Below are 22,762 nucleotides of genomic sequence, written 5' to 3'. Positions count from 1 at the left end.
AACCTTTGTTCCTAGCTAGAGCCAGTAACCAGTAACCATTAACCAGTAACCAGCAACCACTGTGATGTGTGCTCACCACAGAAGGCTGTGGTTGCCAGGCGACTTCTCTCCAGGGGCGGGGCCCATTTGGCCCATATTCCATGGCACGCTGGATAGGAGACGCCCTATTGGACAGGGAAGATGTCAATCACACTGAACCCAATAAAAAACAACAAAGACACTAATAATAAAATTATATTGATAATAATAATGACAATAATAATAATTCAGATAATAACAATCATAACCATATGATAATAAAGTTAATGATATAATCAATATAATATAAAAAAGCGGTGAAGTGGAGCAGAGAGATCACTATGTCTACCAGAGGGGTGGTGACGTATATCATTCGCGTTGAGAGCAGCGAGGGGCTGTAGTTCACAAAGCGGCCTCACACAAAACCTAACATTATCAAAACTATCAACATATGTGTAATCCAGGGCGTATAAAGACTGGGACCAGAAAATAATGACTTTCTCTCAATTGAAACCCATTCATATTTTCCTAGCCCAGAGGTCCCATGGGGGGTCTCCTGGAAGGGGCGGACTAACTGTGCGTTCACACCAAACGCGAAATTTGTCGCCCGTTGACGTTGTTGCCGAAGTTTTGTCGTGCCACACATCATAATCTGTCGCTGTGCAAGTTTTGTCGAATTTGACGCGCCACAACAAGAAAACCACCATTGCATGTCTTTACCTTTTGTGGAAGAGGGAGAGACGTCGGAGGACCCGTCGCAGTCTATTCATAATATTGTAATGACCACGGAAGAGGCAGTGAATGAAGTATTGAATAGACAGATTTATTAGATGGGCCTACCTAATAAACCGTTGGAACACACAAGACCGGAAACATAGCAACGCCGGTAAACAAACCCCGAGAAGCCCAATCCCTATGAGAGCTCCCCGCGCTACGGCCATCCGGAGGCGCACAGAGCTTTTGGCCGTGATATTATATATACAAATATTATATTATATACTATTATATTATATATAGAGCTCCAGGAGTCGCAAACGGCAACATTCCCTTTCTCCTCCATGCTGCAGTTCACCCCGGACTGCACTGCACTAGTTTGACGGTTGAACGCTGATTGGCTGTTACGTTACACATGTCACTCAGTGGCCACGCTGTTGAACGCTGATTGGCTGTCATCACGCGAAATTCGCGTCAAAGTTGAAATATTTCAACTCGAGCGAATTTGTCGCGGCACAAATCCTCGTGAATGCGCTCGCCTGTGCACGGCGAAAGTGTGGCGCGACAAATCAAAACTTGTCGCCGGTTTTCTCTCACGAAAAAGTCGCCCGTCTCTACGTTCACTCTGTATGGGATCTTGTCGCCCCGTCGCGTATGGTGTGAACGTTACAAGCTCTATAAGGAGGGAGAGGGGGGAGGGCGTCCCTCTATAAGGAGGGAGAGGGGGGAGGGCGTCCCTCTATAAGGAGGGAGAGGGGGGGAGAGCGTCCCTCTATAAGGAGGGAGAGGGGGGGAGGGCGTCCCTCTATAAGGAGGGAGAGGGGGGGAGGGCGTCCCTCTATAAGGAGAGAGAGGGGGGGAGGGCGTCCCTCTATAAGGAGGGAGAGGGGGGGAGGGCGTCCCTCTATGAGGAGGGAGAGGGGGGAGGGCGTCCCTCTATAAGGAGAGAGAGGGGGAGGGCGTCCCTCTATAAGGAGGGAGAGGGGGGGAGAGCGTCCCTCTATAAGGAGGGAGAGGGGGGGAGAGCGTCCCTCTATAAGGAGGGAGAGGGGGGGAGCGTCCCTCTATGAGGAGGGAGAGAGGGGGGGAGGGCGTCCCTCTATGAGGAGAGAGAGAGGGGGGGAGGGCGTCCCTCTATAAGGAGAGAGAGGGGGGGAGGGCGTCCCTCTATAAGGAGAGAGAGGGGGGGGGAGGGCGTCCCTCTATGAGGAGAGAGAGAGGGGGGGAGAGCGTCCCTCTATGAGGAGAGAGAGGGGGGGGAGAGCGTCCCTCTATAAGGAGGGAGAGGGGGGGAGGGCGTCCCTCTATGAGGAGAGAGAGAGGGGGGGAGAGCGTCCCTCTATGAGGAGGGAGAGAGGGGGGGAGGGCGTCCCTCTATGAGGAGGGAGAGAGGGGGGGAGGGCGTCCCTCTATAAGGAGAGAGAGGGGGGGGAGCGTCCCTCTATAAGGAGAGAGAGAGAGGGGGAGAGCGTCCCTCTATGAGGAGAGAGAGGGGGGGAGAGCGTCCCTCTATAAGGAGGGAGAGGGGGGGGGAGCGTCCCTCTATAAGGAGAGAGAGGGGGGGAGAGCGTCCCTCTATAAGGAGGGAGAGGGGGGGGGAGCGTCCCTCTATAAGGAGAGAGAGAGGGGGGGAGAGCGTCCCTCTATGAGGAGAGAGAGGGGGGGAGAACGTCCCTCTATAAGGAGAGAGAGAGGGGGGGGGGAGAGCGTCCCTCTATGAGGAGAGAGAGGGGGGGAGGGCGTCCCTCTATAAGGAGGGAGAGGGGGAGGGCGTCCCTCTATAAGGAGAGAGAGAGGGGGGGAGAGCGTCCCTCTATGAGGAGAGAGAGGGGGGGAGAGCGTCCCTCTATAAGGAGAGAGAGGGGGAGGGCGTCCCTCTATAAGGAGAGAGAGAGGGGGGGAGAGCGTCCCTCTATGAGGAGAGAGAGGGGGGGAGGGCGTCCCTCTATAAGGAGGGAGAGGGGGGGGGAGCGTCCCTCTATAAGGAGAGAGAGGGGGGGAGAGCGTCCCTCTATGAGGAGAGAGAGGGGGGGAGGGCGTCCCTCTATAAGGAGAGAGAGGGGGAGGGCGTCCCTCTATAAGGAGAGAGAGAGGGGGGGAGAGCGTCCCTCTATGAGGAGAGAGAGGGGGGGAGAGCGTCCCTCTATAAGGAGGGAGAGGGGGGAGGGCGTCCCTCTATAAGGAGGGAGAGGGGGGGGAGGGCGTCCCTCTATAAGGAGGGAGAGAGGGGGGGAGGGCGTCCCTCTATAAGGAGGGAGAGGGGGGGAGCGTCCCTCTATAAGGAGAGAGAGGGGGGGGAGAGCGTCCCTCTATGAGGAGAGAGAGGGGGGGAGGGCGTCCCTCTATAAGGAGGGAGAGGGGGGGAGGGCGTCCCTCTATGAGGAGAGAGAGAGGGGGGGAGAGCGTCCCTCTATGAGGAGAGAGAGAGGGGGAGAGCGTCCCTCTATAAGGAGAGAGAGGGGGGGAGGGCGTCCCTCTATGAGGAGAGAGAGGGGGGGGAGCGTCCCTCTATAAGGAGAGAGAGGGGGGAGGGCGTCCCTCTATGAGGAGGGAGAGAGGGGGGGGAGAGCGTCCCTCTATAAGGAGGGAGAGGGGGGGGAGGGCGTCCCTCTATAAGGAGAGAGGGGGGGGAGGGCGTCCCTCTATAAGGAGAGAGAGGGGGAGAGAGCGTCCCTCTATAAGGAGGGAGAGGGGGAGAACGTCCCTCTATAAGGAGAGAGAGGGGGAGAGAGCGTCCCTCTATAAGGAGAGAGGGGGGGGGAGGGCGTCCCTCTATAAGGAGGGAGAGGGGGGGGAGGGCGTCCCTCTATGAGGAGAGAGAGGGGGGGGAGGGCGTCCCTCTATGAGGAGAGAGAGGGGGGGGAGAGCGTCCCTCTATAAGGAGAGAGAGGGGGAGAGAGCGTCCCTCTATAAGGAGAGAGAGGGGGGGGGAGGGCGTCCCTCTATGAGGAGAGAGAGGGGGGGAGCGTCCCTCTATGAGGAGAGAGAGGGGGGGAGGGCGTCCCTCTATAAGGAGAGAGAGGGGGAGAGAGCGTCCCTCTATAAGGAGGGAGAGGGGGAGAACGTCCCTCTATAAGGAGAGAGAGGGGGAGAGAGCGTCCCTCTATAAGGAGAGAGGGGGGGGGAGGGCGTCCCTCTATAAGGAGGGAGAGGGGGGGGAGAGCGTCCCTCTATAAGGAGAGAGGGGGGGGAGGGCGTCCCTCTATGAGGAGAGAGAGGGGGGGAGGGCGTCCCTCTATGAGGAGAGAGAGGGGGGGAGAGCGTCCCTCTATAAGGAGAGAGAGAGGGGGAGAGCGTCCCTCTATAAGGAGAGAGAGAGGGGGGGAGAGCGTCCCTCTATGAGGAGAGAGGGGGGGAGAGAGCGTCCCTCTATAAGGAGAGAGAGGGGGAGAGGGCGTCCCTCTATAAGGAGAGAGGGGGGGGAGGGCGTCCCTCTATGAGGAGAGAGAGGGGGGGAGAGCGTCCCTCTATGAGGAGAGAGAGGGGGGGAGGGCGTCCCTCTATGAGGAGAGAGAGGGGGGGAGGGCGTCCCTCTATGAGGAGAGAGAGAGGGGGAGAGCGTCCCTCTATAAGGAGGGAGAGGGGGGGAGAGCGTCCCTCTATGAGGAGAGAGAGGGGGAGAGTGTCCCTCTATGAGGAGGGAGAGGGGGGAGAGCGTCCCTCTATGAGGAGAGAGAGGGGGGGAGAGTGTCCCTCTATAAGGAGAGAGAGGGGGGGAGAGTGTCCCTCTATAAGGAGAGAGAGGGGGGGAGGGCGTCCCTCTATAAGGAGGGAGAGGGGGGGAGCGTCCCTCTATAAGGAGAGAGAGAGAGGGGGGGGGAGCGTCCCTCTATGAGGAGAGAGAGAGGGGGGGAGCGTCCCTCTATGAGGAGAGAGAGGGGGGGAGGGTGTCCCTCTATAAGGAGGGAGAGGGGGGAGAGTGTCCCTCTATGAGGAGAGAGAGGGGGGGAGGGCGTCCCTCTATAAGGAGGGAGAGGGGGGGAGAGTGTCCCTCTATAAGGAGGGAGAGGGGGGGGAGAGCGTCCCTCTATGAGGAGAGAGAGAGGGGGAGAGTGTCCCTCTATGAGGAGGGAGAGGGGGGGAGAGTGTCCCTCTATGAGGAGAGCTGAGAGCTGAGGGGAGTCAGCAGGCTGCTGCTCCGGGAGGAGACGTTCTCCGCACCTCCACCAGGCCCTGGCAGATCCTGACGAGGATGACGCAGCCGAAGTGCATCCGGGCGGCCGAGGGGATGAGCATGTTGAGGCAGGACGTGGCCACGATGGCGAAGCCGAACACTCTGGGGCAGGAGGGAAAGGAGAGAGTCACCTTCTGATCCGTCGTGGACAAACAGCCGGTCTGGAAGATGAACACTGACCTGTTGGCGGCAAACCTCTGACAGATGAACCCTCCGGGGATCTGGGTGACAATGTAGCCCCAGAAGAAAGAGCCGTGGATCATCCCCACCGTCTCGGGGTCCCAGTCGAACTGGGCCTCCTGGGGGCACAGGGGGTCAGAGTTAGGGGTACCCCTAACCCCGACACCAGACGGGTTGTACTGAACTGGAAGGGGAGGGTGGAGGGAGGGAACACACAGCAGGAATCTAAAGCATCCTGATAGAGAGTTCCTGTATTCAGGTGAATGTTATTTATCATTATAGAAAATCAATCAAATAAATACAAGTACAGGAAAGGCCTATCACATGAGCCCACTGCAGAATCTACCGGCAGCAAGGACGGACCAACCTTGTAACTAAATGGAAAGAAGTTTTTCTATATCATATATCACTCTGTGGGTCCGACAGGGAGTCAGCAGCTGTTCAGACAACACCGCTGAGGTGATGGATAGTCAGTCCACTGGGATGGTGTTATTCTGCCAACACATAACCAGCAGGGTCCAGCTCCTCACCCTAACCCATAACCCTAACCCTAACCATAACACATAACCATAACCCTAACCATAACACATAACCATAACCAACAGTTTCCAGCTCCTCACCCTAACCCTCACCCTAACCCTAACCCTAACTATAACCATAACCCTAACCCTAACACATAACCCTAACCCAAACCCTAACCTAACTATAACCAGCAGGGTCTTGCTCCTCACCTCTGTGTTGGTCTAAACTAACTAACTACCTAACTTAACGAACAACCTGCCTTGGAGCTAGCATATGAAGCGCTGCGGTTACTTGAAGCATGTGCAGAGAGCTTCATAACCGCGCTACGCTGACCCTAGCTAACCCTAGCTAACCCTAGCTAACCCTAGCTAACCTGTGGAGGGAGTATCACCCTCATCAGAAGGTCTGCCTGGTGTCAGCCAATCCCCTTTGCTGTTTAGTTCACTCTTCAAAGCCTTTTGACATAATGCTGGTGATTAAGAGAGCCAGATAAACCTCCTTTGTCTGGGCTTAGCATCGCCGTTCACACAGTACCAGAACACCCAGAGACCACCACTAACCGCACACACTGGATAGGACTCCAACATGAGGGGGGATGAGCTCCACCCCCCAGCTAAGGCTAGAAACAAGAAGGAACCAAGAAGGAAAGACCCATTCGGACTGAACTGACTTCACCATGCTGACCCCCCCCCCCCCCCCCATCAGCCCCCCCACTCACCACGATGACCTCCTTGTTGTCCCGCAGCTCGCGGTGGCTGTTCACCATGCTCACAATGGCCACCCCCAGGTTGCAGCGGATCCCGAAGGAGATGCAGAAGCCGAGTCCGGACAGGATGGCGATGATGTAGCGGCGCGGCAGGCCGAAGCAGGTGCAGTCCACCACCGGCATCTCCTTCTCCACCAGCAGCTCGGGCCGGCCCTCAGCCGACAGCTCCAGGGTCTCTCCATTCTCCTGCTTCTTCTCTAGCGCTCTGCGGGGAGGGGGGGGGCAGTGACAGTGAGACGGCTGGTCTCTCTGACGCAGAGACGGCTGGTCTCTCTAACCCTGAGACGGCTGGTCTCTAACCCTGAGACGGCTGGTCTCTCTAACCCTGAGACGGCTGGTCTCACTAACGCTGAGACGGCTGGTCTCTCTGACGCTGAGACGGCTGGTCTCTCTGACGCTGAGACGGCTGGTCTCTCTGACGCTGAGACGGCTGGACTCTCTGACGCTGAGACGGCTGGTCTCTAACCCTGAGACGGCTGGTCTCTAACCCTGAGACGGCTGGTCTCTCCAACGCTGAGACGGCTGGTCTCTCTGACGCTGAGACGGCTGGTCTCTAACCCTGAGACGGCTGGTCTCTCTAACCCTGAGACGGCTGGTCTCTAACCCTGAGACGGCTGGTCTCACTAACGCTGAGACGGCTGGTCTCTCTAACGCTGAGACGGCTGGTCTCTCTGACGCTGAGACGGCTGGTCTCTAACCCTGAGACGGCTGGTCTCTCTAACCCTGAGACGGCTGGTCTCTAACCCTGAGACGGCTGGTCTCTCTAACCCTGAGACGGCTGGTCTCTAACCCTGAGACGGCTGGTCTCTCTAACCCTGAGACGGCTGGTCTCTAACCCTGAGACGGCTGGTCTCTCTAACCCTGAGACGGCTGGTCTCACTAACGCTGAGACGGCTGGTCTCTCTAACGCTGAGACGGCTGGTCTCTCTAACGCTGAGACGGCTGGTCTCTCTGACGCTGAAGGCTCGATTCCACCGGACGCGTTACGGCAACGTTACGGCAGCGGCACGTCTTGGCCGCGGTCACCGCAGCAGATAGGTTCCACTCTAATCAATGAGACCATTTCCACCGGGCGCGGCTGCGGAACGTCTCAGCAACGTCCCAGGAGCGGCTCGCCGTGCCGCAGTGCTATCATTCCGTAGCATTTCTATTTTTGACGCAAGCCGTTGCTGAACCGCGTCAATTTCAACAGAGCAGATCGATCAGGGCAGGAAGTGAAAAAGTAAAAGCCATAGAGCATTCCGGTCAATTTTCAAAATAAAACACAATAAATAAAACACCAACATTATTACTTCATGACCGGTGGCACCAGGTCAGCAGTCAATCAATCAAAGGGTCTCAAATCATCCTTTTTATAAGAACAATGTCAGAAAGGACAAAGCCTGGCATTTAATTGCAGTAGTTTTGGGAGTGGAAGGTGAGTACATTAGGTTTAGGATTATCACGGGATCTCGTGATCTCGCGGGAATACGGCTGGCTCGCAAGGCAGCGTTGCGCTGCCGTAACGCGCCCGGTGGAAATGCAAGCAGGGCAAAGTCGCGGCCAAGACGTGCCGCAGCCGTAACGTTGCCGTAACGCGTCCGGTGGAATCCCCGGGTGAGATGGCTGGTCTCTCTAAACCCTGAGATGGCTGGTCTATAAACCCTGAGACGGCTGGTCTATAAACCCTGAGACGGCTGGTCTCTAAACCCTGAGACGGCTGGTCTCTCTAACCCTGAGACGGCTGGTCTCTAACCCTGAGACGGCTGGTCTCTCCAACGCTGAGACGGCTGGTCTCTCTAACCCTGAGACGGCTGGTCTCTAACCCTGAGACGGCTGGTCTCTCTAACCCTGAGACGGCTGGTCTCTAACCCTGAGACGGCTGGTCTCTCTAACCCTGAGACGGCTGGTCTCACTAACGCTGAGACGGCTGGTCTCTCTAACGCTGAGACAGCTGGTCTCTAAACCCTGAGACGGCTGGTCTCTCTCTAACGCTGAAGGCTGGTCTCTCTAACCCTGAGACGGCTGGTCTCGCTAACCCTGAGACGGCTGGTCTCTAAACCCTGAGACGGCTGGTCTCTCTCTAATGCTGAGACGGCTGGTCTCTCTAAAGCTGAGACGGCTGGTCTCTAAACCCTGAGACGGATGGTCTCTAAACCCTGAGACGGCTGGTCTCTCTAACCCTGAGACGGCTGGTCTCTCTAACACTGAGACGGCTGGTCTCTAAACCCTGAGACGGCTGGTCTCTCTCACGCTGAGACGGCTGGTCTCTAAACCCTGAGACGGCTGGTCTCTAAACCCTGAGACGGCTGGTCTCTCTAACCCTGAGACAGCTGGTCTCTCTAACGCTGAGATGGCTGGTCTCTCTAGCCCTGAGACGGCTGGTCTCTAAACCCTGAGACGGCTGGTCTCTCTAACCCTGAGACGGCTGGTCTCTAACCCTGAGACGGCTGGTCTCTAAACCCTGAGACGGCTGGTCTCTAAACCCTGAGACGGCTGGTCTCTCTAACCCTGAGACGGCTGGTCTCTCTAACCCTGAGACGGCTGGTCTCTAACCCTGAGACGGCTGGTCTCTCTAACCCTGAGACGGCTGGTCTCTAACCCTGAGACGGCTGGTCTCTCCAACGCTGAGACGGCTGGTCTCTCTAACCCTGAGACGGCTGGTCTCTAACCCTGAGACGGCTGGTCTCTCTAACCCTGAGACGGCTGGTCTCTAACCCTGAGACGGCTGGTCTCTCTAACCCTGAGACGGCTGGTCTCACTAACGCTGAGACGGCTGGTCTCTCTAACGCTGAGACAGCTGGTCTCTAAACCCTGAGACGGCTGGTCTCTCTCTCACGCTGAAGGCTGGTCTCTCTAACCCTGAGACGGCTGGTCTCGCTAACCCTGAGACGGCTGGTCTCTAAACCCTGAGACGGCTGGTCTCTCTCTAATGCTGAGACGGCTGGTCTCTCTAAAGCTGAGACGGCTGGTCTCTAAACCCTGAGACGGATGGTCTCTAAACCCTGAGACGGATGGTCTCTAAACCCTGAGACGGCTGGTCTCTCTAACCCTGAGACGGCTGGTCTCTCTAACACTGAGACGGCTGGTCTCTAAACCCTGAGACGGCTGGTCTCTCTCACGCTGAGACGGCTGGTCTCTAAACCCTGAGACGGCTGGTCTCTAAACCCTGAGACGGCTGGTCTCTCTAACCCTGAGACAGCTGGTCTCTCTAACGCTGAGATGGCTGGTCTCTCTAGCCCTGAGACGGCTGGTCTCTAAACCCTGAGACGGCTGGTCTCTCTAACCCTGAGACGGCTGGTCTCTAACCCTGAGACGGCTGGTCTCTAAACCCTGAGACGGCTGGTCTCTAAACCCTGAGACGGCTGGTCTCTCTAACCCTGAGACGGCTGGTCTCTCTAACCCTGAGACGGCTGGTCTCTAACCCTGAGACGGCTGGTCTCTCTAACCCTGAGACGGCTGGTCTCTAACCCTGAGACGGCTGGTCTCTCTAACGCTGAGACGGCTGGTCTCTCTGACGCTGAGACGGCTGGTCTCTCTAACCCTGAGACGGCTGGTCTCTCTGACGCTGAGACGGCTGGTCTCTCTGACGCTGAGACGGCTGGTCTCTAACCCTGAGACGGCTGGTCTCTAACCCTGAGACGGCTGGTCTCTCTAACGCTGAGACAGCTGGTCTCTCTAACGCTGGGCTGAAGGTGGCCGGCCGTTGCTTGGCTTGAAGATGTTTCTTGATGGTTTTTAATGTTCTCAAACCCTTCAGACTTCTGAAACCTAGAACTGGATATACAAATAAAACGTTTTCTGTATCAGCTGAAAGCTTTTAATTTATTAAAGGGATTTTTCATTTTTCAATCAATTTGATTTGCATAATCCTTTTGTTTCTAACGTCCTCAAATGCAAATGTTTGGACCTAACTCCAATGTTCTGTGTGCATGATGCGTACAGCCCGTAGATGAACCACGGTCGTCCTTATTGGTTGTTCTCCTCAACAAACCTCCCCAATCATCACCTCGCTCTAGAACCTTCCAGCAGCACGGCGCCCGCCCTCCGCTCTCTACCGCCCGCCACCAGGGCTGGACAGACGGACCCCCCTGGACTGACAGCTTCCTGTCCTCACAGCTTCCTGTCCTGACACACAGGACAGGAAGCTTCCTTCCTTCCTCTCTCCTCCTTCCTCCCTTCCTCCCTCCCCACCTGTTCCCCTAGCAACGGCTGAGATGAGTATGACCTCTCCAGCCTCCTGTCTTGGAGACATCAAATATGTATCGCGGTGGTTCATCTATTACCCATGGAGTGTAGAGCAGAGCAGACCATCGATCAGCAGCTCATTGATCACCGGCTTGGCGCCAACTTTTGACGTCAGGGTGTGTGCATGCATGTGTGCGTGCGCGTGTTTGCCTGGTTGCGTGCGCGCATGTTTGTGTGCAGGTGGATTTCCACCAACCGCTGCCATGTGCTCCCTGGGTCAGTTCAGCCGGACACAGATCCCTGCTTCAGTCCACTAGCTTCAGACGGACACAGATCCCTGCTTTAGTCCACTAGCTTCAGACGGACACAGATCCCTGCTTTAGTCCACTAGCTTCAGACGGACACAGATCCCTGCTTCAGTCCACTAGCTTCAGACGGACACAGATCCCTGCTTCAGTCCACTAGCTTCAGACGGACACAGATCCCTGCTTTAGTCCACTAGCTTCAGACGGACACAGATCCCTGCTTTAGTCCACTAGCTTCAGACGGACACAGATCCCTGGTTTAGTCCACTAGCTTCTGGCTATTTTGGGTGAAACAAGGTCAACTTTAACTGAACAACACTAAGACAGAGTCAGCGATGGAGAACATCTGCGCCCTTCCTCATAATGTCCTTTCTGATGACATCCAAGATGAGCACAAGGTCAACACAGATGCAGGAAGCAGGAGGAGGTGGAGGAGGAGAGGGAGCAGGAGGAGGAGGTGGAGGAGAGGGAGCAGGAGGAGCAGGAGGAGGAGAGGGAGCAGGAGGAGGTGGAGGAGGAGAGGGAGCAGGAGGAGCAGGAGGAGGAGAGGGAGCAGGAGGAGGAGGAGGAGGAGAGGGAGCAGGAGGAGGAGAGGGAGCAGGAGGAGCAGGAGGAGGAGGAGCAGGAGGAGCAGGAGGAGGAGGAGGAGGTGGAGAGGGAGCAGGAAGCAGGAGGAGCAGGAGGAGGAGAGGGAGCAGGAGGAGCAGGAGGAGGAGAGGGAGCAGGAGGAGCAGGAGGAGGAGAGGGAGCAGGAGGAGCAGGAGGAGGAGAGGGAGCAGGAGGAGCAGGAGGAGGAGAGGGAGCAGGAGGAGGAGGAGGTGGAGGAGAGGGAGCAGGAGGAGGAGGAGGAGAGGGAGCAGGAGGAGCAGGAGGAGGAGGTGGAGAGGAAGCAGGAGGAGGAGGAGAGGAGAGGGAGCAGGAGGAGAGGGAGCAGGAGGAGGAGTATCAGGAGGAGCGTGGTTGTAAAGCCTCATGCCTACTGCGCGTCGGATGGGATCTGACATTGATCAAGTATTAATGATTCTCACTGTTGAATTATTAATATCTCTGACTCTTTCACTGACTATTTCTGTCCTCTCTCTCTCTCTCTCTCTCTCTCTCTCTCTCTCTCTCTCTCTCTCTCTCTCTCTCTCTCTCTCTCTCTCTCTCTCTCTCTCTCTCTCTCTCTCTCTCTCTCTCTCTCTCTCTCTCTCTCTCTCTCTCTCTCTCTCTCTCTCCTTCCTGCTGGTGCTCTCCTTCACATCTTCTGACCCTGTCTCTCTCTAAGCTCACCGCCTTCTCAGTCTCACACAAGGCCCTCAGCACGCCTGGCCTGTTTCTCTAGCCTGCCTTCTGGAGCCGTACTGCTGGCCTGTTTCTCTAGCCTGCCTTCTAGAGCCTTACTGCTGGCCTGTTTCTCTAGCTGCCTTCTAGAGCCTTACTGCTGGCCTGTTTCTCTAGCTGCCTTCTAGAGCCTTACTGCTGGCCTGTTTCTCTAGCTGCCTTCTAGAGCCTTACTGCTGGCCTGTTTCTCTAGCCTGCCTTCTGGAGCCGTACTGCTGGCCTGTTTCTCTAGCTGCCTTCTGGAGCCGTACTGCTGGCCTGTTTCTCTAGCTGCCTTCTAGAGCCTTACTGCTGGCCTGTTTCTCTAGCTGCCTTCTAGAGCCGTACTGCTGGCCTGTTTCTCTAGCTGCCTTCTAGAGCCTTACTGCTGGCCTGTTTCTCTAGCTGCCTTCTAGAGCCTTACTGCTGGCCTGTTTCTGTAGCCTGCCTTCTGGAGCCGTACTGCTGGCCTGTTTCTCTAGCTGCCTTCTAGAGCCTTACTGCTGGCCTGTTTCTGTAGCCTGCCTTCTGGAGCCGTACTGCTGGCCTGTTTCTCTAGCTGCCTTCTAGAGCCTTACTGCTGGCCTGTTTCTCTAGCCTGCCTTCTGGAGCCGTACTGCTGGCCTGTTTCTCTAGCGCTAGCCTGCCTTCTGGAGCCGTACTGCTGGCCTGTTTCTCTAGCTGCCTTCTGGAGCCGTACTGCTGGCCTGTTTCTCTAGCGCTAGCCTGCCTTCTGGAGCCGTACTGCTGGCCTGTTTCTCTAGCTGCCTTCTGGAGCCTTACTGCTGGCCTGTTTCTCTAGCTGCCTTCTAGAGCCTTACTGCTGGCCTGTTTCTCTAGCTGCCTTCTAGAGCCTTACTGCTGGCCTGTTTCTGTAGCCTGCCTTCTGGAGCCGTACTGCTGGCCTGTTTCTCTAGCTGCCTTCTAGAGCCTTACTGCTGGCCTGTTTCTGTAGCCTGCCTTCTGGAGCCGTACTGCTGGCCTGTTTCTCTAGCTGCCTTCTAGAGCCTTACTGCTGGCCTGTTTCTCTAGCCTGCCTTCTGGAGCCGTACTGCTGGCCTGTTTCTCTAGCGCTAGCCTGCCTTCTGGAGCCGTACTGCTGGCCTGTTTCTCTAGCTGCCTTCTGGAGCCGTACTGCTGGCCTGTTTCTCTAGCGCTAGCCTGCCTTCTGGAGCCGTACTGCTGGCCTGTTTCTCTAGCTGCCTTCTGGAGCCTTACTGCTGGCCTGTTTCTCTAGCTGCCTTCTAGAGCCTTACTGCTGGCCTGTTTCTGTAGCTGCCTTCTAGAGCCTTACTGCTGGCCTGTTTCTCTAGCTGCCTTCTGGAGCCGTACTGCTGGCCTGTTTCTCTAGCTGCCTTCTAGAGCCTTACTGCTGGCCTGTTACTCTAGCTGCCTTCTAGAGCCGTACTGCTGGCCTGTTTCTCTAGCTGCCTTCTGGAGCCGTACTGCTGGCCTGTTTCTGTAGCGCTAGCCTGCCTTCAGTAAGATTAGCTTATTTTCGCTTTGGTTGGGTTAGGGTTAGGTTGGGCTTGGTTAGTTTAGTTGAGGTTAGGGTTAGGATAGGTTAGTTTAGGTTAGGGTTGGGTCAGGTTAGTTAGGGGAGGTGAGGTTGGGTTAGGTTCTAACCTTTGACACCTTGACCCTCCCCCTCTGAGTGTCAGGGCCATCCTGCTCAGGCCTTGGGGGGTTAGGGTTAGCTTAGAGAGGACCTGCTGGAGGTGGCGCCCCCGGAGAGCGACGTAAGCTCCTAGTGAGAGAGTCAAGGTCGTATGAGACTGCAGCAGCAGAGTTCAGCTGGGGGAGGAGAGAGAGACCAGGTCTAGATGGATCTGTGAAGATCAGGTCTAGATGGATCTGTGAAGACCAGGTCTAGATGGATCTCTGAAGACCAGGACTAGATAGATCTATGAAGACCAGGACTAGATGGATCTATGAAGACCAGGTCTAGATGGATCTCTGAAGACCAGGTCTAGATGGATCTCTGAAGACCAGGTCTAGATGGATCTCTGAAGACCAGGTCTAGATGGATCTGTGAAGATCAGGTCTAGATGGATCTCTGAAGACCAGGTCTAGATGGATCTGTGAGACCTCCTGACGTCAGGACTCATCAGGTCACAGGCGGAGTCAGAAAGTTTGATGATAAAGATGAAATACCCATAATTTCAGCCTCACGTGGGACAATAACGGCCCCAAAAGAAAAATAATAGAATAACGCAAAACGGAATGAATAGAACAGAATTTTAACTGAATAGAACAGAACTAAACAGAATAGAGCATGGTAGAACGGAACCGAATGTACTGTTTTTAAGAGCGAGAGGCCGATGGGACGGCCGGAGCCCGGAGGAGTGCGTGAGACGAACTAAGACAAGTTGCATTACGCACGACATGCTGCTACGAAAACGCGTCAGGGGAGCAAGCAGCACGTGCTTGGGAGGAAATAAAGGCTCAACGCGGACCCGTTGTCACCCCCCACCGTTCCGTCCCGTCCCGGTAGCTGTAATCCAACCTATAAGGCTTCAGGGTGGGGGAGGAGAGGCTACTTACACCAGATAGGTGCGCCTCAGCCAAGGTGCCGCCGAGGACTTAGAGACAGATTGAGGAGCAGGAGGAGGTTATTTCGGGAGGGGATTTATGTGTTTAAATCCCGAGTGGAAGAAAAGAGAGTCGGACAACATTTGGTTTGTAAATGCATTAAGCCACAGTATGGACTAAAGTTGATATTAGATTGGGTTTACATTGGGTTTACATTACTGAAGAGAATCAGTCTCACCATCACCAACCAGACAGTAAAGATGGTGTTTGATCAAAAGCAAACAGAATGGATTCAGCCTGAAAGCAGATCAGTTCAAACCACTTTTCCCGTTTTACACACTTTCTAACGAACAATTCCATTTAAATAGTGTAATGATGAGCATTCTGTGGTAACCCTTATCTATTTTTACGAGTCGAACATCAACTTAAAATAACGGATAGTCGCAACGAAGCATTCTTCTCATTCATAAACTGATCCATGGATTTTTTTTTTTGTTTGTTTTAGTCCAGATGCTCCGTTTAGTCTGCGGGAATTCAACCACAGCGCTGCTGTATATTTCATCATGATATATTATATACTTTATATGTGAGAGACACAGGCTGCGTAAGGGTTTATATTCCCGGTACCTACCCATAAATCTTCCCGAGGGTCCTGGCGGCTACGATCTTGAACCTGTCTGGCCGGACCTCCATCCTCTCAGCTCCAGACTCCCCGCGGTGTGTCCTATCGCTATGAGCGCAGAGCTTCCTCTCGACTCTTCCCGCTTTTCACTCCAACGTGTGACCCCGTAAGAACGGAATCCCCTTCTTATTTTTGTGGGGAACGCATCGGATACCAGGAAAATAGTGGAATAAAAGTTGGTCCGAGGAAACTCTACAAGGGCTTATAAACTAAAATTACACAAATCATTTTTCTGGCTAATGATTATTTTCTATAGTTAATAAAAAGAAAAGATTAAGCTCTGTTATCCTCCTCACTTTGTAATGTGTCCCGTTTGTAACTCGGCATCGTCCAGACCTCTCGTGTCGCTGGCCGCGGACCTGAACGGATTACCGCTAATCTCCTGGGAGCGGGGAGCGCCGCTACGTCACTCACTGGCCGGAAGCCCGACGTTTTAAGCAGGGACTATTCCGGAACTTGCTATCCTGGGACCATATAAATAGCGACCAGAGCAGAATTTAAGAGACTTGTAGAATTCTGCGGTTATGAAGACTGGAGGGCGGGTTCTGTCAGCGCCCTAGTGTTCAAACGTGCTTATTGAGTCATTCCATCTTATTGAGTCAAGTCCAAGACGAATTTTTATTTAAAACAGGTTATTTCAATTAATGGCATTTAGTTCTTTAAATCTTTTAAATTAGTTTCACTTCTTTTTTTAATAGTAGTGCTAAATGATATGCATTTATATTTAGAACATAGGCCTACATACAGTATAATAACCCCAGGTTAACACTAACCTACCCGGTACTCTTCATCACCTGATACATACAGTATAATGATAACCCCAGGTTAACACTTACCTACTCTTCATCACCTGATATATCCAGTATAATGATAACCCCAGGTTAACACTAACCTACTCTTCATCACCTGATATATCCAGTATAATGATAACCCCAGGTTAACACTAACCTACTCTTCATCACCTGATATATCCAGTATAATGATAACCCCAGGTTAACACTAACCTACTCTTCATCACCTGATATATCCAGTATAATGATAACCCCAGGTTAACACTAACCTACTCTTCATCACCTGATATATCCAGTATAATGATAACCCCAGGTTAACACTAACCTACCCGGTACTCTTCATCACCTGATATATCCAGTATAATGATAACCCCAGGTTAACACTAACCTATTCTTCATCACCTCCCCAGGTTAACACTAACCTACTCTTCATCACCTCCCCAGGTTAACACTACCCTACTCTTCATCACCTGATAAGGAGGATCATAGAGGAGCAGCTCCTGCTGTTAGTGGAGGAGAGACAGTTCACACAGTGGGGTCAGAGGTCACTGTACACCCAGTGGGGTCAGAGGTCACTGTACACCCAGTGGGGTCAGAGGTCACTGTACACCCAGTGGGGTCAGAGGTCACTGTACACCCAGTGGAGTCAGAGGTCACTGGACACACAGTGGGGTCAGAGGTCACTGTACACCGTGGGGTCAGAGGTCACTGTACACCCAGTGGGGTCAGAGGTCACTGTACACCCAGTGGGGTCCGAGGTCACTGGACACACAGTGGGGTCAGAGGTCACTGGACACACAGTGGGGTCAGAGGTCACCGGACACACTGAGGGCTGGGGTCAGAGGTCAAGTACACACAGTGGGGTCAAAGGTCACTATACACACTAGGAGCGCTGGGGTCAGAGGTCACCGTACACACTATGAGGGCTGGGGTCAAAGGTCAGCGAACAGAACAGGTCTCTACAAGGTAGGGGTCTGGGTCCAGGGGGTCCCGAGGGTCCAGGGGGTCTAGGGTCCAGGGGGTCCAAGGGAGTCTGGGGGGTCCAGAGGGTCTAGGGGGTCCAGATCTAGGGGTTCAGAGGCTCCAGGGGAGTCCGGGGGGTCTGGGGGGTCCAGAGGGTCTAGGGGGTCCAGATCTAGGGGTTCAGAGGCTCCAGGGGAGTCCGGGGGGTCTAGGGGGTCCAGGGGGTCCAGGGGGTTCTGGGGGTTTAGGGGGTCCATTTCTAGGAGGTCTGGATATAGGGGGTCCAGGTCCTCAGAGGAAGCTCTTCTCCAGGTCTTTGGCGGAGATGGTTCTGAGGGGGTGGGGGGGGCGGTGGGGGGGAGGGAAGGGGGAGGCCCGGGGGGGAGGGGGAAGGCTGGGAGGGAGGGAGATGACGGAGGGCGTGGCGGAGAGCGAGCCGTATCCCCCCGGCCTCTCTCGCCCATCCCCCAACGGGCCCTGGAGAAACATCATGGGGGGGTTCTCTGGGGGGTCAAGGGTCAACTCTGGACAGACAGAAAGACAGACAGACAGACAGAGGATGGGGAGAGAGAGAGACAGACAGACAGACAGACAGAGGATGGGGAGAGAGAGAGACAGACAGACAGACAGACAGACAGAGAGACAGACAGAGGATGGGGAGAGAGAGAGACAGACAGACAGACAGACAGAGGATGGGGAGAGAGAGAGACAGACAGACAGACAGACAGAGAGACAGACAGACAGACAGACAGACAGAGACAGACAGACGATGGGGAGAGAGAGAGGGACCAAATGGTTTCATCAAAATCAGCTCAGAGGTCAACTCGTTCAAAGAAAGGGTTGGCCGTTCCTTTCTTAAACATAATGTCTCATACTTGTTGAAATTTTCTTCACACAGCAATTAATAACCTATTAAAGGGATACAGAACCGATACAGAACCGGCGTTCTATCATTATAAGATCACTATGATAGTATTTTAATAAAAACATTTCTTCCTTCAGTCTATCATAGTCTTCCCTTGGCCCAGTACTCCATACATTTCTCCTAACCTGACATTAAATGACGCGTTTGACGTCATGTCAGTAGAAATTTGCTTGCCTGCTAGAAGGGCGGAGGACTAAAAACCACTGGTTCCGCAAATTTGTAAGCCCACCAATAAGGAGGGGGCAGGAGCTCGCGTCCGAGATGTAAACACAATGCCCACCATGTTACTTCACCGCTTAGCTAGAGAACTAGACCGACACAAACCTCTGACCATGGTAGAAGCAAATTTGCAATGAGAAACAGCCGAAGTGGAGACCCGTGCATTGATTCTCGGCAATGTTGGAGAAAGAATTGGGGGAAGAAACGTTCGCTTTGACTCTCTGAAGTCCAGAGATGTCGGAGAACCCGACGCATTCGTTTATAAATAATATCATCTCAAACGACTCCGTAGGGTTCTCCGACGTCTCTGGTTCTTCCACTTCCACATCAATCTGAAGTAGACTGAACTGCGACATGGAGGAAAAGGGATCGTTGCCCCCTATTGTGGACCGCAGCGGGCAGTGTCGAGGCAGCGGGCAGCGAGCAGCGGGCAGCGGGCAGCGTCGAGGCAGCGGGCAGCGAGCAGTGTCGAGGCAGCGGGCAGCGGGCAGCGGGCAGCGAGCATCGAGCAGCGGGCAGCGGGCAGCGGGCAGTGTCGAGGCAGCGGGCAGCGGGCAGTGTCGAGGCAGCGGGCAGCGGGCAGTGTCGAGGCAGCGGGCAGCGGGCAGTGTCGAGGCAGCGGGCAGCGGGCAGCGTCGAGGCAGCGGGCAGCGAGCAGTGTCGAGGCAGCGGGCATCGAGCAGCGGGCAGCGGGCAGTGTCGAGGCAGCGGGCAGCGGGCAGCGGGCAGTGTCGAGGTAGCGGGCAGCGGGCAGTGTCGAGGCAGCGGGCAGTGTCGAGTCAGCGGGCAGCGGGCAGCGTCGAGGCAGCGGGCAGCGGGCAGTGTCGAGGCAGCGGGCAGTGTCGAGGCAGCGGGGCTCCCTCCATGTCGCGGTCGCAGTTCCACATCAATCTGAAGATGCAGTTCAATATGGACCTCAGAGGGTCAAAGCCAACGTTTCTTCGCCCAATTCCTTCTCCACCATAGCCCAGAATCGTACACAGGTCTTATTTTGCAAACCCATAGCCGAGAATTACATTCAGCAACCGACCAGACCCGCTCTAAAGTGATGCCGACGCCCGACCCGTACCCGAAGGAACGCCGGGGAACTACACCGTTTGGTGTTTGGCGTGGTGCTTTAGATTGTTTTGCAAAAAAAGCACATCATCCACTGTGGATGATTTTAGTTTACTCCTCTGCTCCTGAATAACATCTCCAGCACCGGAGAAGTCTCGCTCGCGATCGCAAACCCACGACCGACCCGCGCTGTTCAGGCGTCCGACCCGACCAGCACCCGTGTCCGACACAGTTCCTTTATAACTTTTTCCCCGTTTCATCGAAATTGTGCGTTTCACCCGTCGGGTACCCGAACCCGTGCAGGACTCTGGCCGAGATAATCCCCACTACGAGTTATTACTCGTTGTTGAAGTCCCAGAACCCGACACAGTTTTCAATCCATAATATCATCCGGATGCGCCCACAGCCCTTAACCGTGATATTATATATTGTATTATCTTATATATATATATACCTATATATTATATTATATTATATTATTTAGATATAGAGCTCCGGGAGTCCGCAAACGGCAACAATCACTTCTCCTCCATGCTGCTGTTCACGCTGGACTGCAGGGAGTGAACACTGATTGGCTGTTATGCTACGTCCCTCAGGGAGTCAACGCTGATTGGCTGTTATGCTACGTCCCTCAGGGAGTGAACGCTGATTGGCTGTTATGCTACGTCCCTCAGGGAGTGAACGCTGATTGGCTGTAATGCTACGTTCTCAGTCAGTGAACGCTGATTGGTTGTTATGTTACGTTCTCAGGGAGTGAACGCTGATTGGCATTGTGGGAGTTGTCTTCTTCAATCCGCAAGCACCAAAAAGTTACTGTCTGCCTTTTCTCGGTTAAGGAGGCACAAAATTTGAAAATTATGTTACTATTCCACTAAATATATGACCCACCTTCAATACAGATTCATGTCTCCACCGGTAAAGTATCCCTTTAATAAACCAAATACCAAATCTAGTGAAAGACGATCTGAGGGTGTGGCCTGGAAGGAACACCGGTCTGTCACCTTCCTCCCTGGCTCACCCGTCTGTCACCTTCCTCCCTGGCTCACCTGTCTTTAACCTTCCTCCCTGGCTCACCTGTCTGTCCACCTTCCTCCCTGGCTCACGCCGCCATGACCTCATTGATTAGTGTTCCAATATCCATACTTCCATGAGTACACTTAAACGTAGTACACTATCCGCACTCACTAAGTGCGCAAATTTTCAGATGTCAGTGTTGTTCCATAACGAGTACTCCGTGGTGCACTAACCGGAAATTACGATCACGACTGCCGCCGCGGCTCCTCCCCCGCTATAAACATCCCGCTTTGAACGGTGAACTCTTAACGCCTAGCAGCTATAAAAAGCTATAAAAACTACAAAATGACTATTAATGCAGGCTATGATGAAAATGCGGCGACTTTGGCTCAGCCTGGCTCCGCCCTCTTCCGCTACGTAGCTAAGATGGCTGCCGTTGAGTATGAAAAGTGAGTACACCATCCGGGTCCTTTCACTTATTTTCGGCCGATCTGAATCGGAACGCCGTACGTACTCAAACTAAGGCCAGTAAGTACGGATGGTATGGATATTGGAACACGGCACTGATCTTCCTCATGGCTAACAAACGTGCTGCTAAAGCTAGCAAGCTAAGGCTAGCAAGCTAAAACTAGCGAGTCACGCGTTTTGGACGAAGCCTGCGCGGGGGGGGGGGGAGAGAGCTGTCCCGATAGCTTCAAAAATCTCTGAACTGTAAACACAAATTTGATTCCTATGAATAAAGATCTGTAAAGAATATGATCTAATATCCATGCTTGGGAAAACAGGACAGGACAATATGATAGGCAGATCTTCCTTGGGTTGCCTGGGTTACCAGAGTGGTCCTGGAGCTGGGTGTGCTGGTACTGCTGCCTGCTGTAGAACCTGTTGTAGATGCAGAACACGGCCACCATCAGCGCCATCGTCCCGACGGCCGCCACCACGAACAGACCCACTCTGTTGGAGCCCTGCTCCAGGTCTGAGGACCAGAGGACTAATGAGAACGGGTCAGGGTTAGGGTCAGGGCTAACCCTAAACCTAACCACTCTGTTGGAGCCCTGCTCCAGGTCTGAGGACCAGAGGACTAATGAGGACGGGTTAGGGTTAGGGCTAACCCTAACCCTAACCACTCTGTTGGAGCGCTGCTCCAGGTCTGAGGACCAGAGGACTAATGAGGACAGGTTAGGGTTAGGGCTAACCCTAACCCTAACCACTCTGTTGGAGCGCTGCTCCAGGTCTGTGGACCACAGGACTCCAATCCAATCGATTAGTCATTGAAACAAGAAATAGCGTAGCCGTTGATGGTTGACATTGTGTTCCTAGGTTAAGTATTGACGTTGTTAGGCTCTGCGACATATGAAATGGGATAGCCACCATGGGCTAGAGTGGTAGTTTATATGGCACTAACTCAGGTAGTTTGTGTATTTCTATGGCGGTAACTCAGGTAGTTTGTGTTTCTAAGGCGGTAACTCAGGTAGTGTGTGGCAGTAACTCACAGGAAGTCTCGGCGGTCAGGTGACCAGCCTGCTGGTTCCTCAGGAAGTGTGGCGGGTCCTGGGTGTGCGGCGGGCCGGAGGACCCATGGGGCCCGGGGGCGCTGACCCCCTGCTGGGAGCTCTGGGCCCAGCCCAGGCCTGGGAGCAGCAACAAGCAGACGGTAACCAGGCGCAGCATGCTGGGTTCTCCTGGGAGGGGGAGGAACCATGACATCAGCCTGCCCACCCCCTCTCCCCTTCCTGCTTCTGTTCTTATTGAACCCTAATGGACGAGGGTTACCCTAACCCTAACCCTTAATGACCGGTTTAGGGTTGAGTTGTTTGGCAAAAAGATGAGTGCAAACTCATCTCAGTTTTCAATGTGACACAACTTGTTAGTCCACAACGAGATTAAACTAGTCTGCCTCAGAACGGCCGTTGCTGTTTCTGCTGTTGAGTAGAAATCACCAGATTGAAGTAGACATAATAGGAACCATTTACACGTCACCCTAGCACACATCATCATCCTCAGCACCCACAGGAAGTGTTAACTTTAACTAACCCTAATCGATGGAAGTCTATCTGGGTTAGGTTAAGCCTAACCCTAATGGAAAAGGGCTCCCCTAACCTTAACCGATAAACCTAATCCTAACCGATAAGCCTAAACCTAACAGGTAGAAGGTCTGGGTTTACCTGGTGTGAAGGGTTAGGTTAAGCCTAACCCTAACGGGTAAGCCTAACCCTAACAGGTAGAAGGTCTGGGCTTACCTGGTGCGAAGGGTTAGGTTAAGCCTAACCCTAACGGATAAGCCTAACCCTAACGGATAAGCCTAACCCTAACGGATAAGCCTAACCCTAACAGGTAGAAGGTCTGGGTTTACCTGGTGTGAAGGCGGTCAGCGTCTCTCAGTGTGAAGTGTTCAGGTGAGCTTCTGCTCTCTGCCGTGAACTGGCTCCTCC

General features: G+C 54.1%; 2 protein-coding genes and 1 long non-coding RNA gene across 3 annotated transcripts in view; all 3 read right to left on the bottom strand.

Moving 5' to 3' along the window:
* Positions 1-15,742, bottom strand: part of LOC132446355 (vesicular glutamate transporter 1-like) — a 28,427-nt gene extending 12,685 nt beyond the window's left edge. The window contains exons 1-5 of the mRNA XM_060036611.1: positions 15,312-15,742; positions 6,327-6,579; positions 5,087-5,205; positions 4,894-5,008; positions 77-164 (exon numbers count right to left, since the gene is read on the bottom strand). Coding sequence (XP_059892594.1) covers positions 77-164; positions 4,894-5,008; positions 5,087-5,205; positions 6,327-6,579; positions 15,312-15,373 — 637 coding nt within the window. The 5' untranslated portion in view covers positions 15,374-15,742. The remainder of the gene's footprint in view (positions 1-76; positions 165-4,893; positions 5,009-5,086; positions 5,206-6,326; positions 6,580-15,311) is intronic.
* Positions 15,743-15,961: 219 nt separating this feature from the next.
* LOC132446543 (uncharacterized) lies at positions 15,962-17,205 on the bottom strand. Its single transcript, XR_009522912.1, has 2 exons — positions 16,624-17,205; positions 15,962-16,555 (listed from the first exon to the last, which is right to left on the bottom strand). It is a non-coding gene; the product is annotated as an uncharacterized LOC132446543 (long non-coding RNA).
* A 91-nt stretch (positions 17,206-17,296) lies between these two features.
* Positions 17,297-22,672, bottom strand: LOC132446726 (collagen alpha-1(XVII) chain-like). Its single transcript, XM_060037167.1, has 4 exons — positions 21,824-22,672; positions 21,163-21,306; positions 17,512-17,640; positions 17,297-17,352 (listed from the first exon to the last, which is right to left on the bottom strand). Exons 1-4 carry the CDS (start codon positions 22,035-22,037, stop codon positions 17,297-17,299), a joined length of 543 nt encoding a protein of 180 aa, XP_059893150.1. The 5' UTR covers positions 22,038-22,672.
* Between the last annotated feature and the right edge of the window lie 90 nt (positions 22,673-22,762).

Source organism: Gadus macrocephalus, chromosome 18 (genome assembly GCF_031168955.1).
Source record: "Gadus macrocephalus chromosome 18, ASM3116895v1".
NCBI classification, from domain to species: domain Eukaryota; kingdom Metazoa; phylum Chordata; class Actinopteri; order Gadiformes; family Gadidae; genus Gadus; species Gadus macrocephalus.
This window is presented reverse-complemented; position numbering and strand designations above follow the sequence as displayed.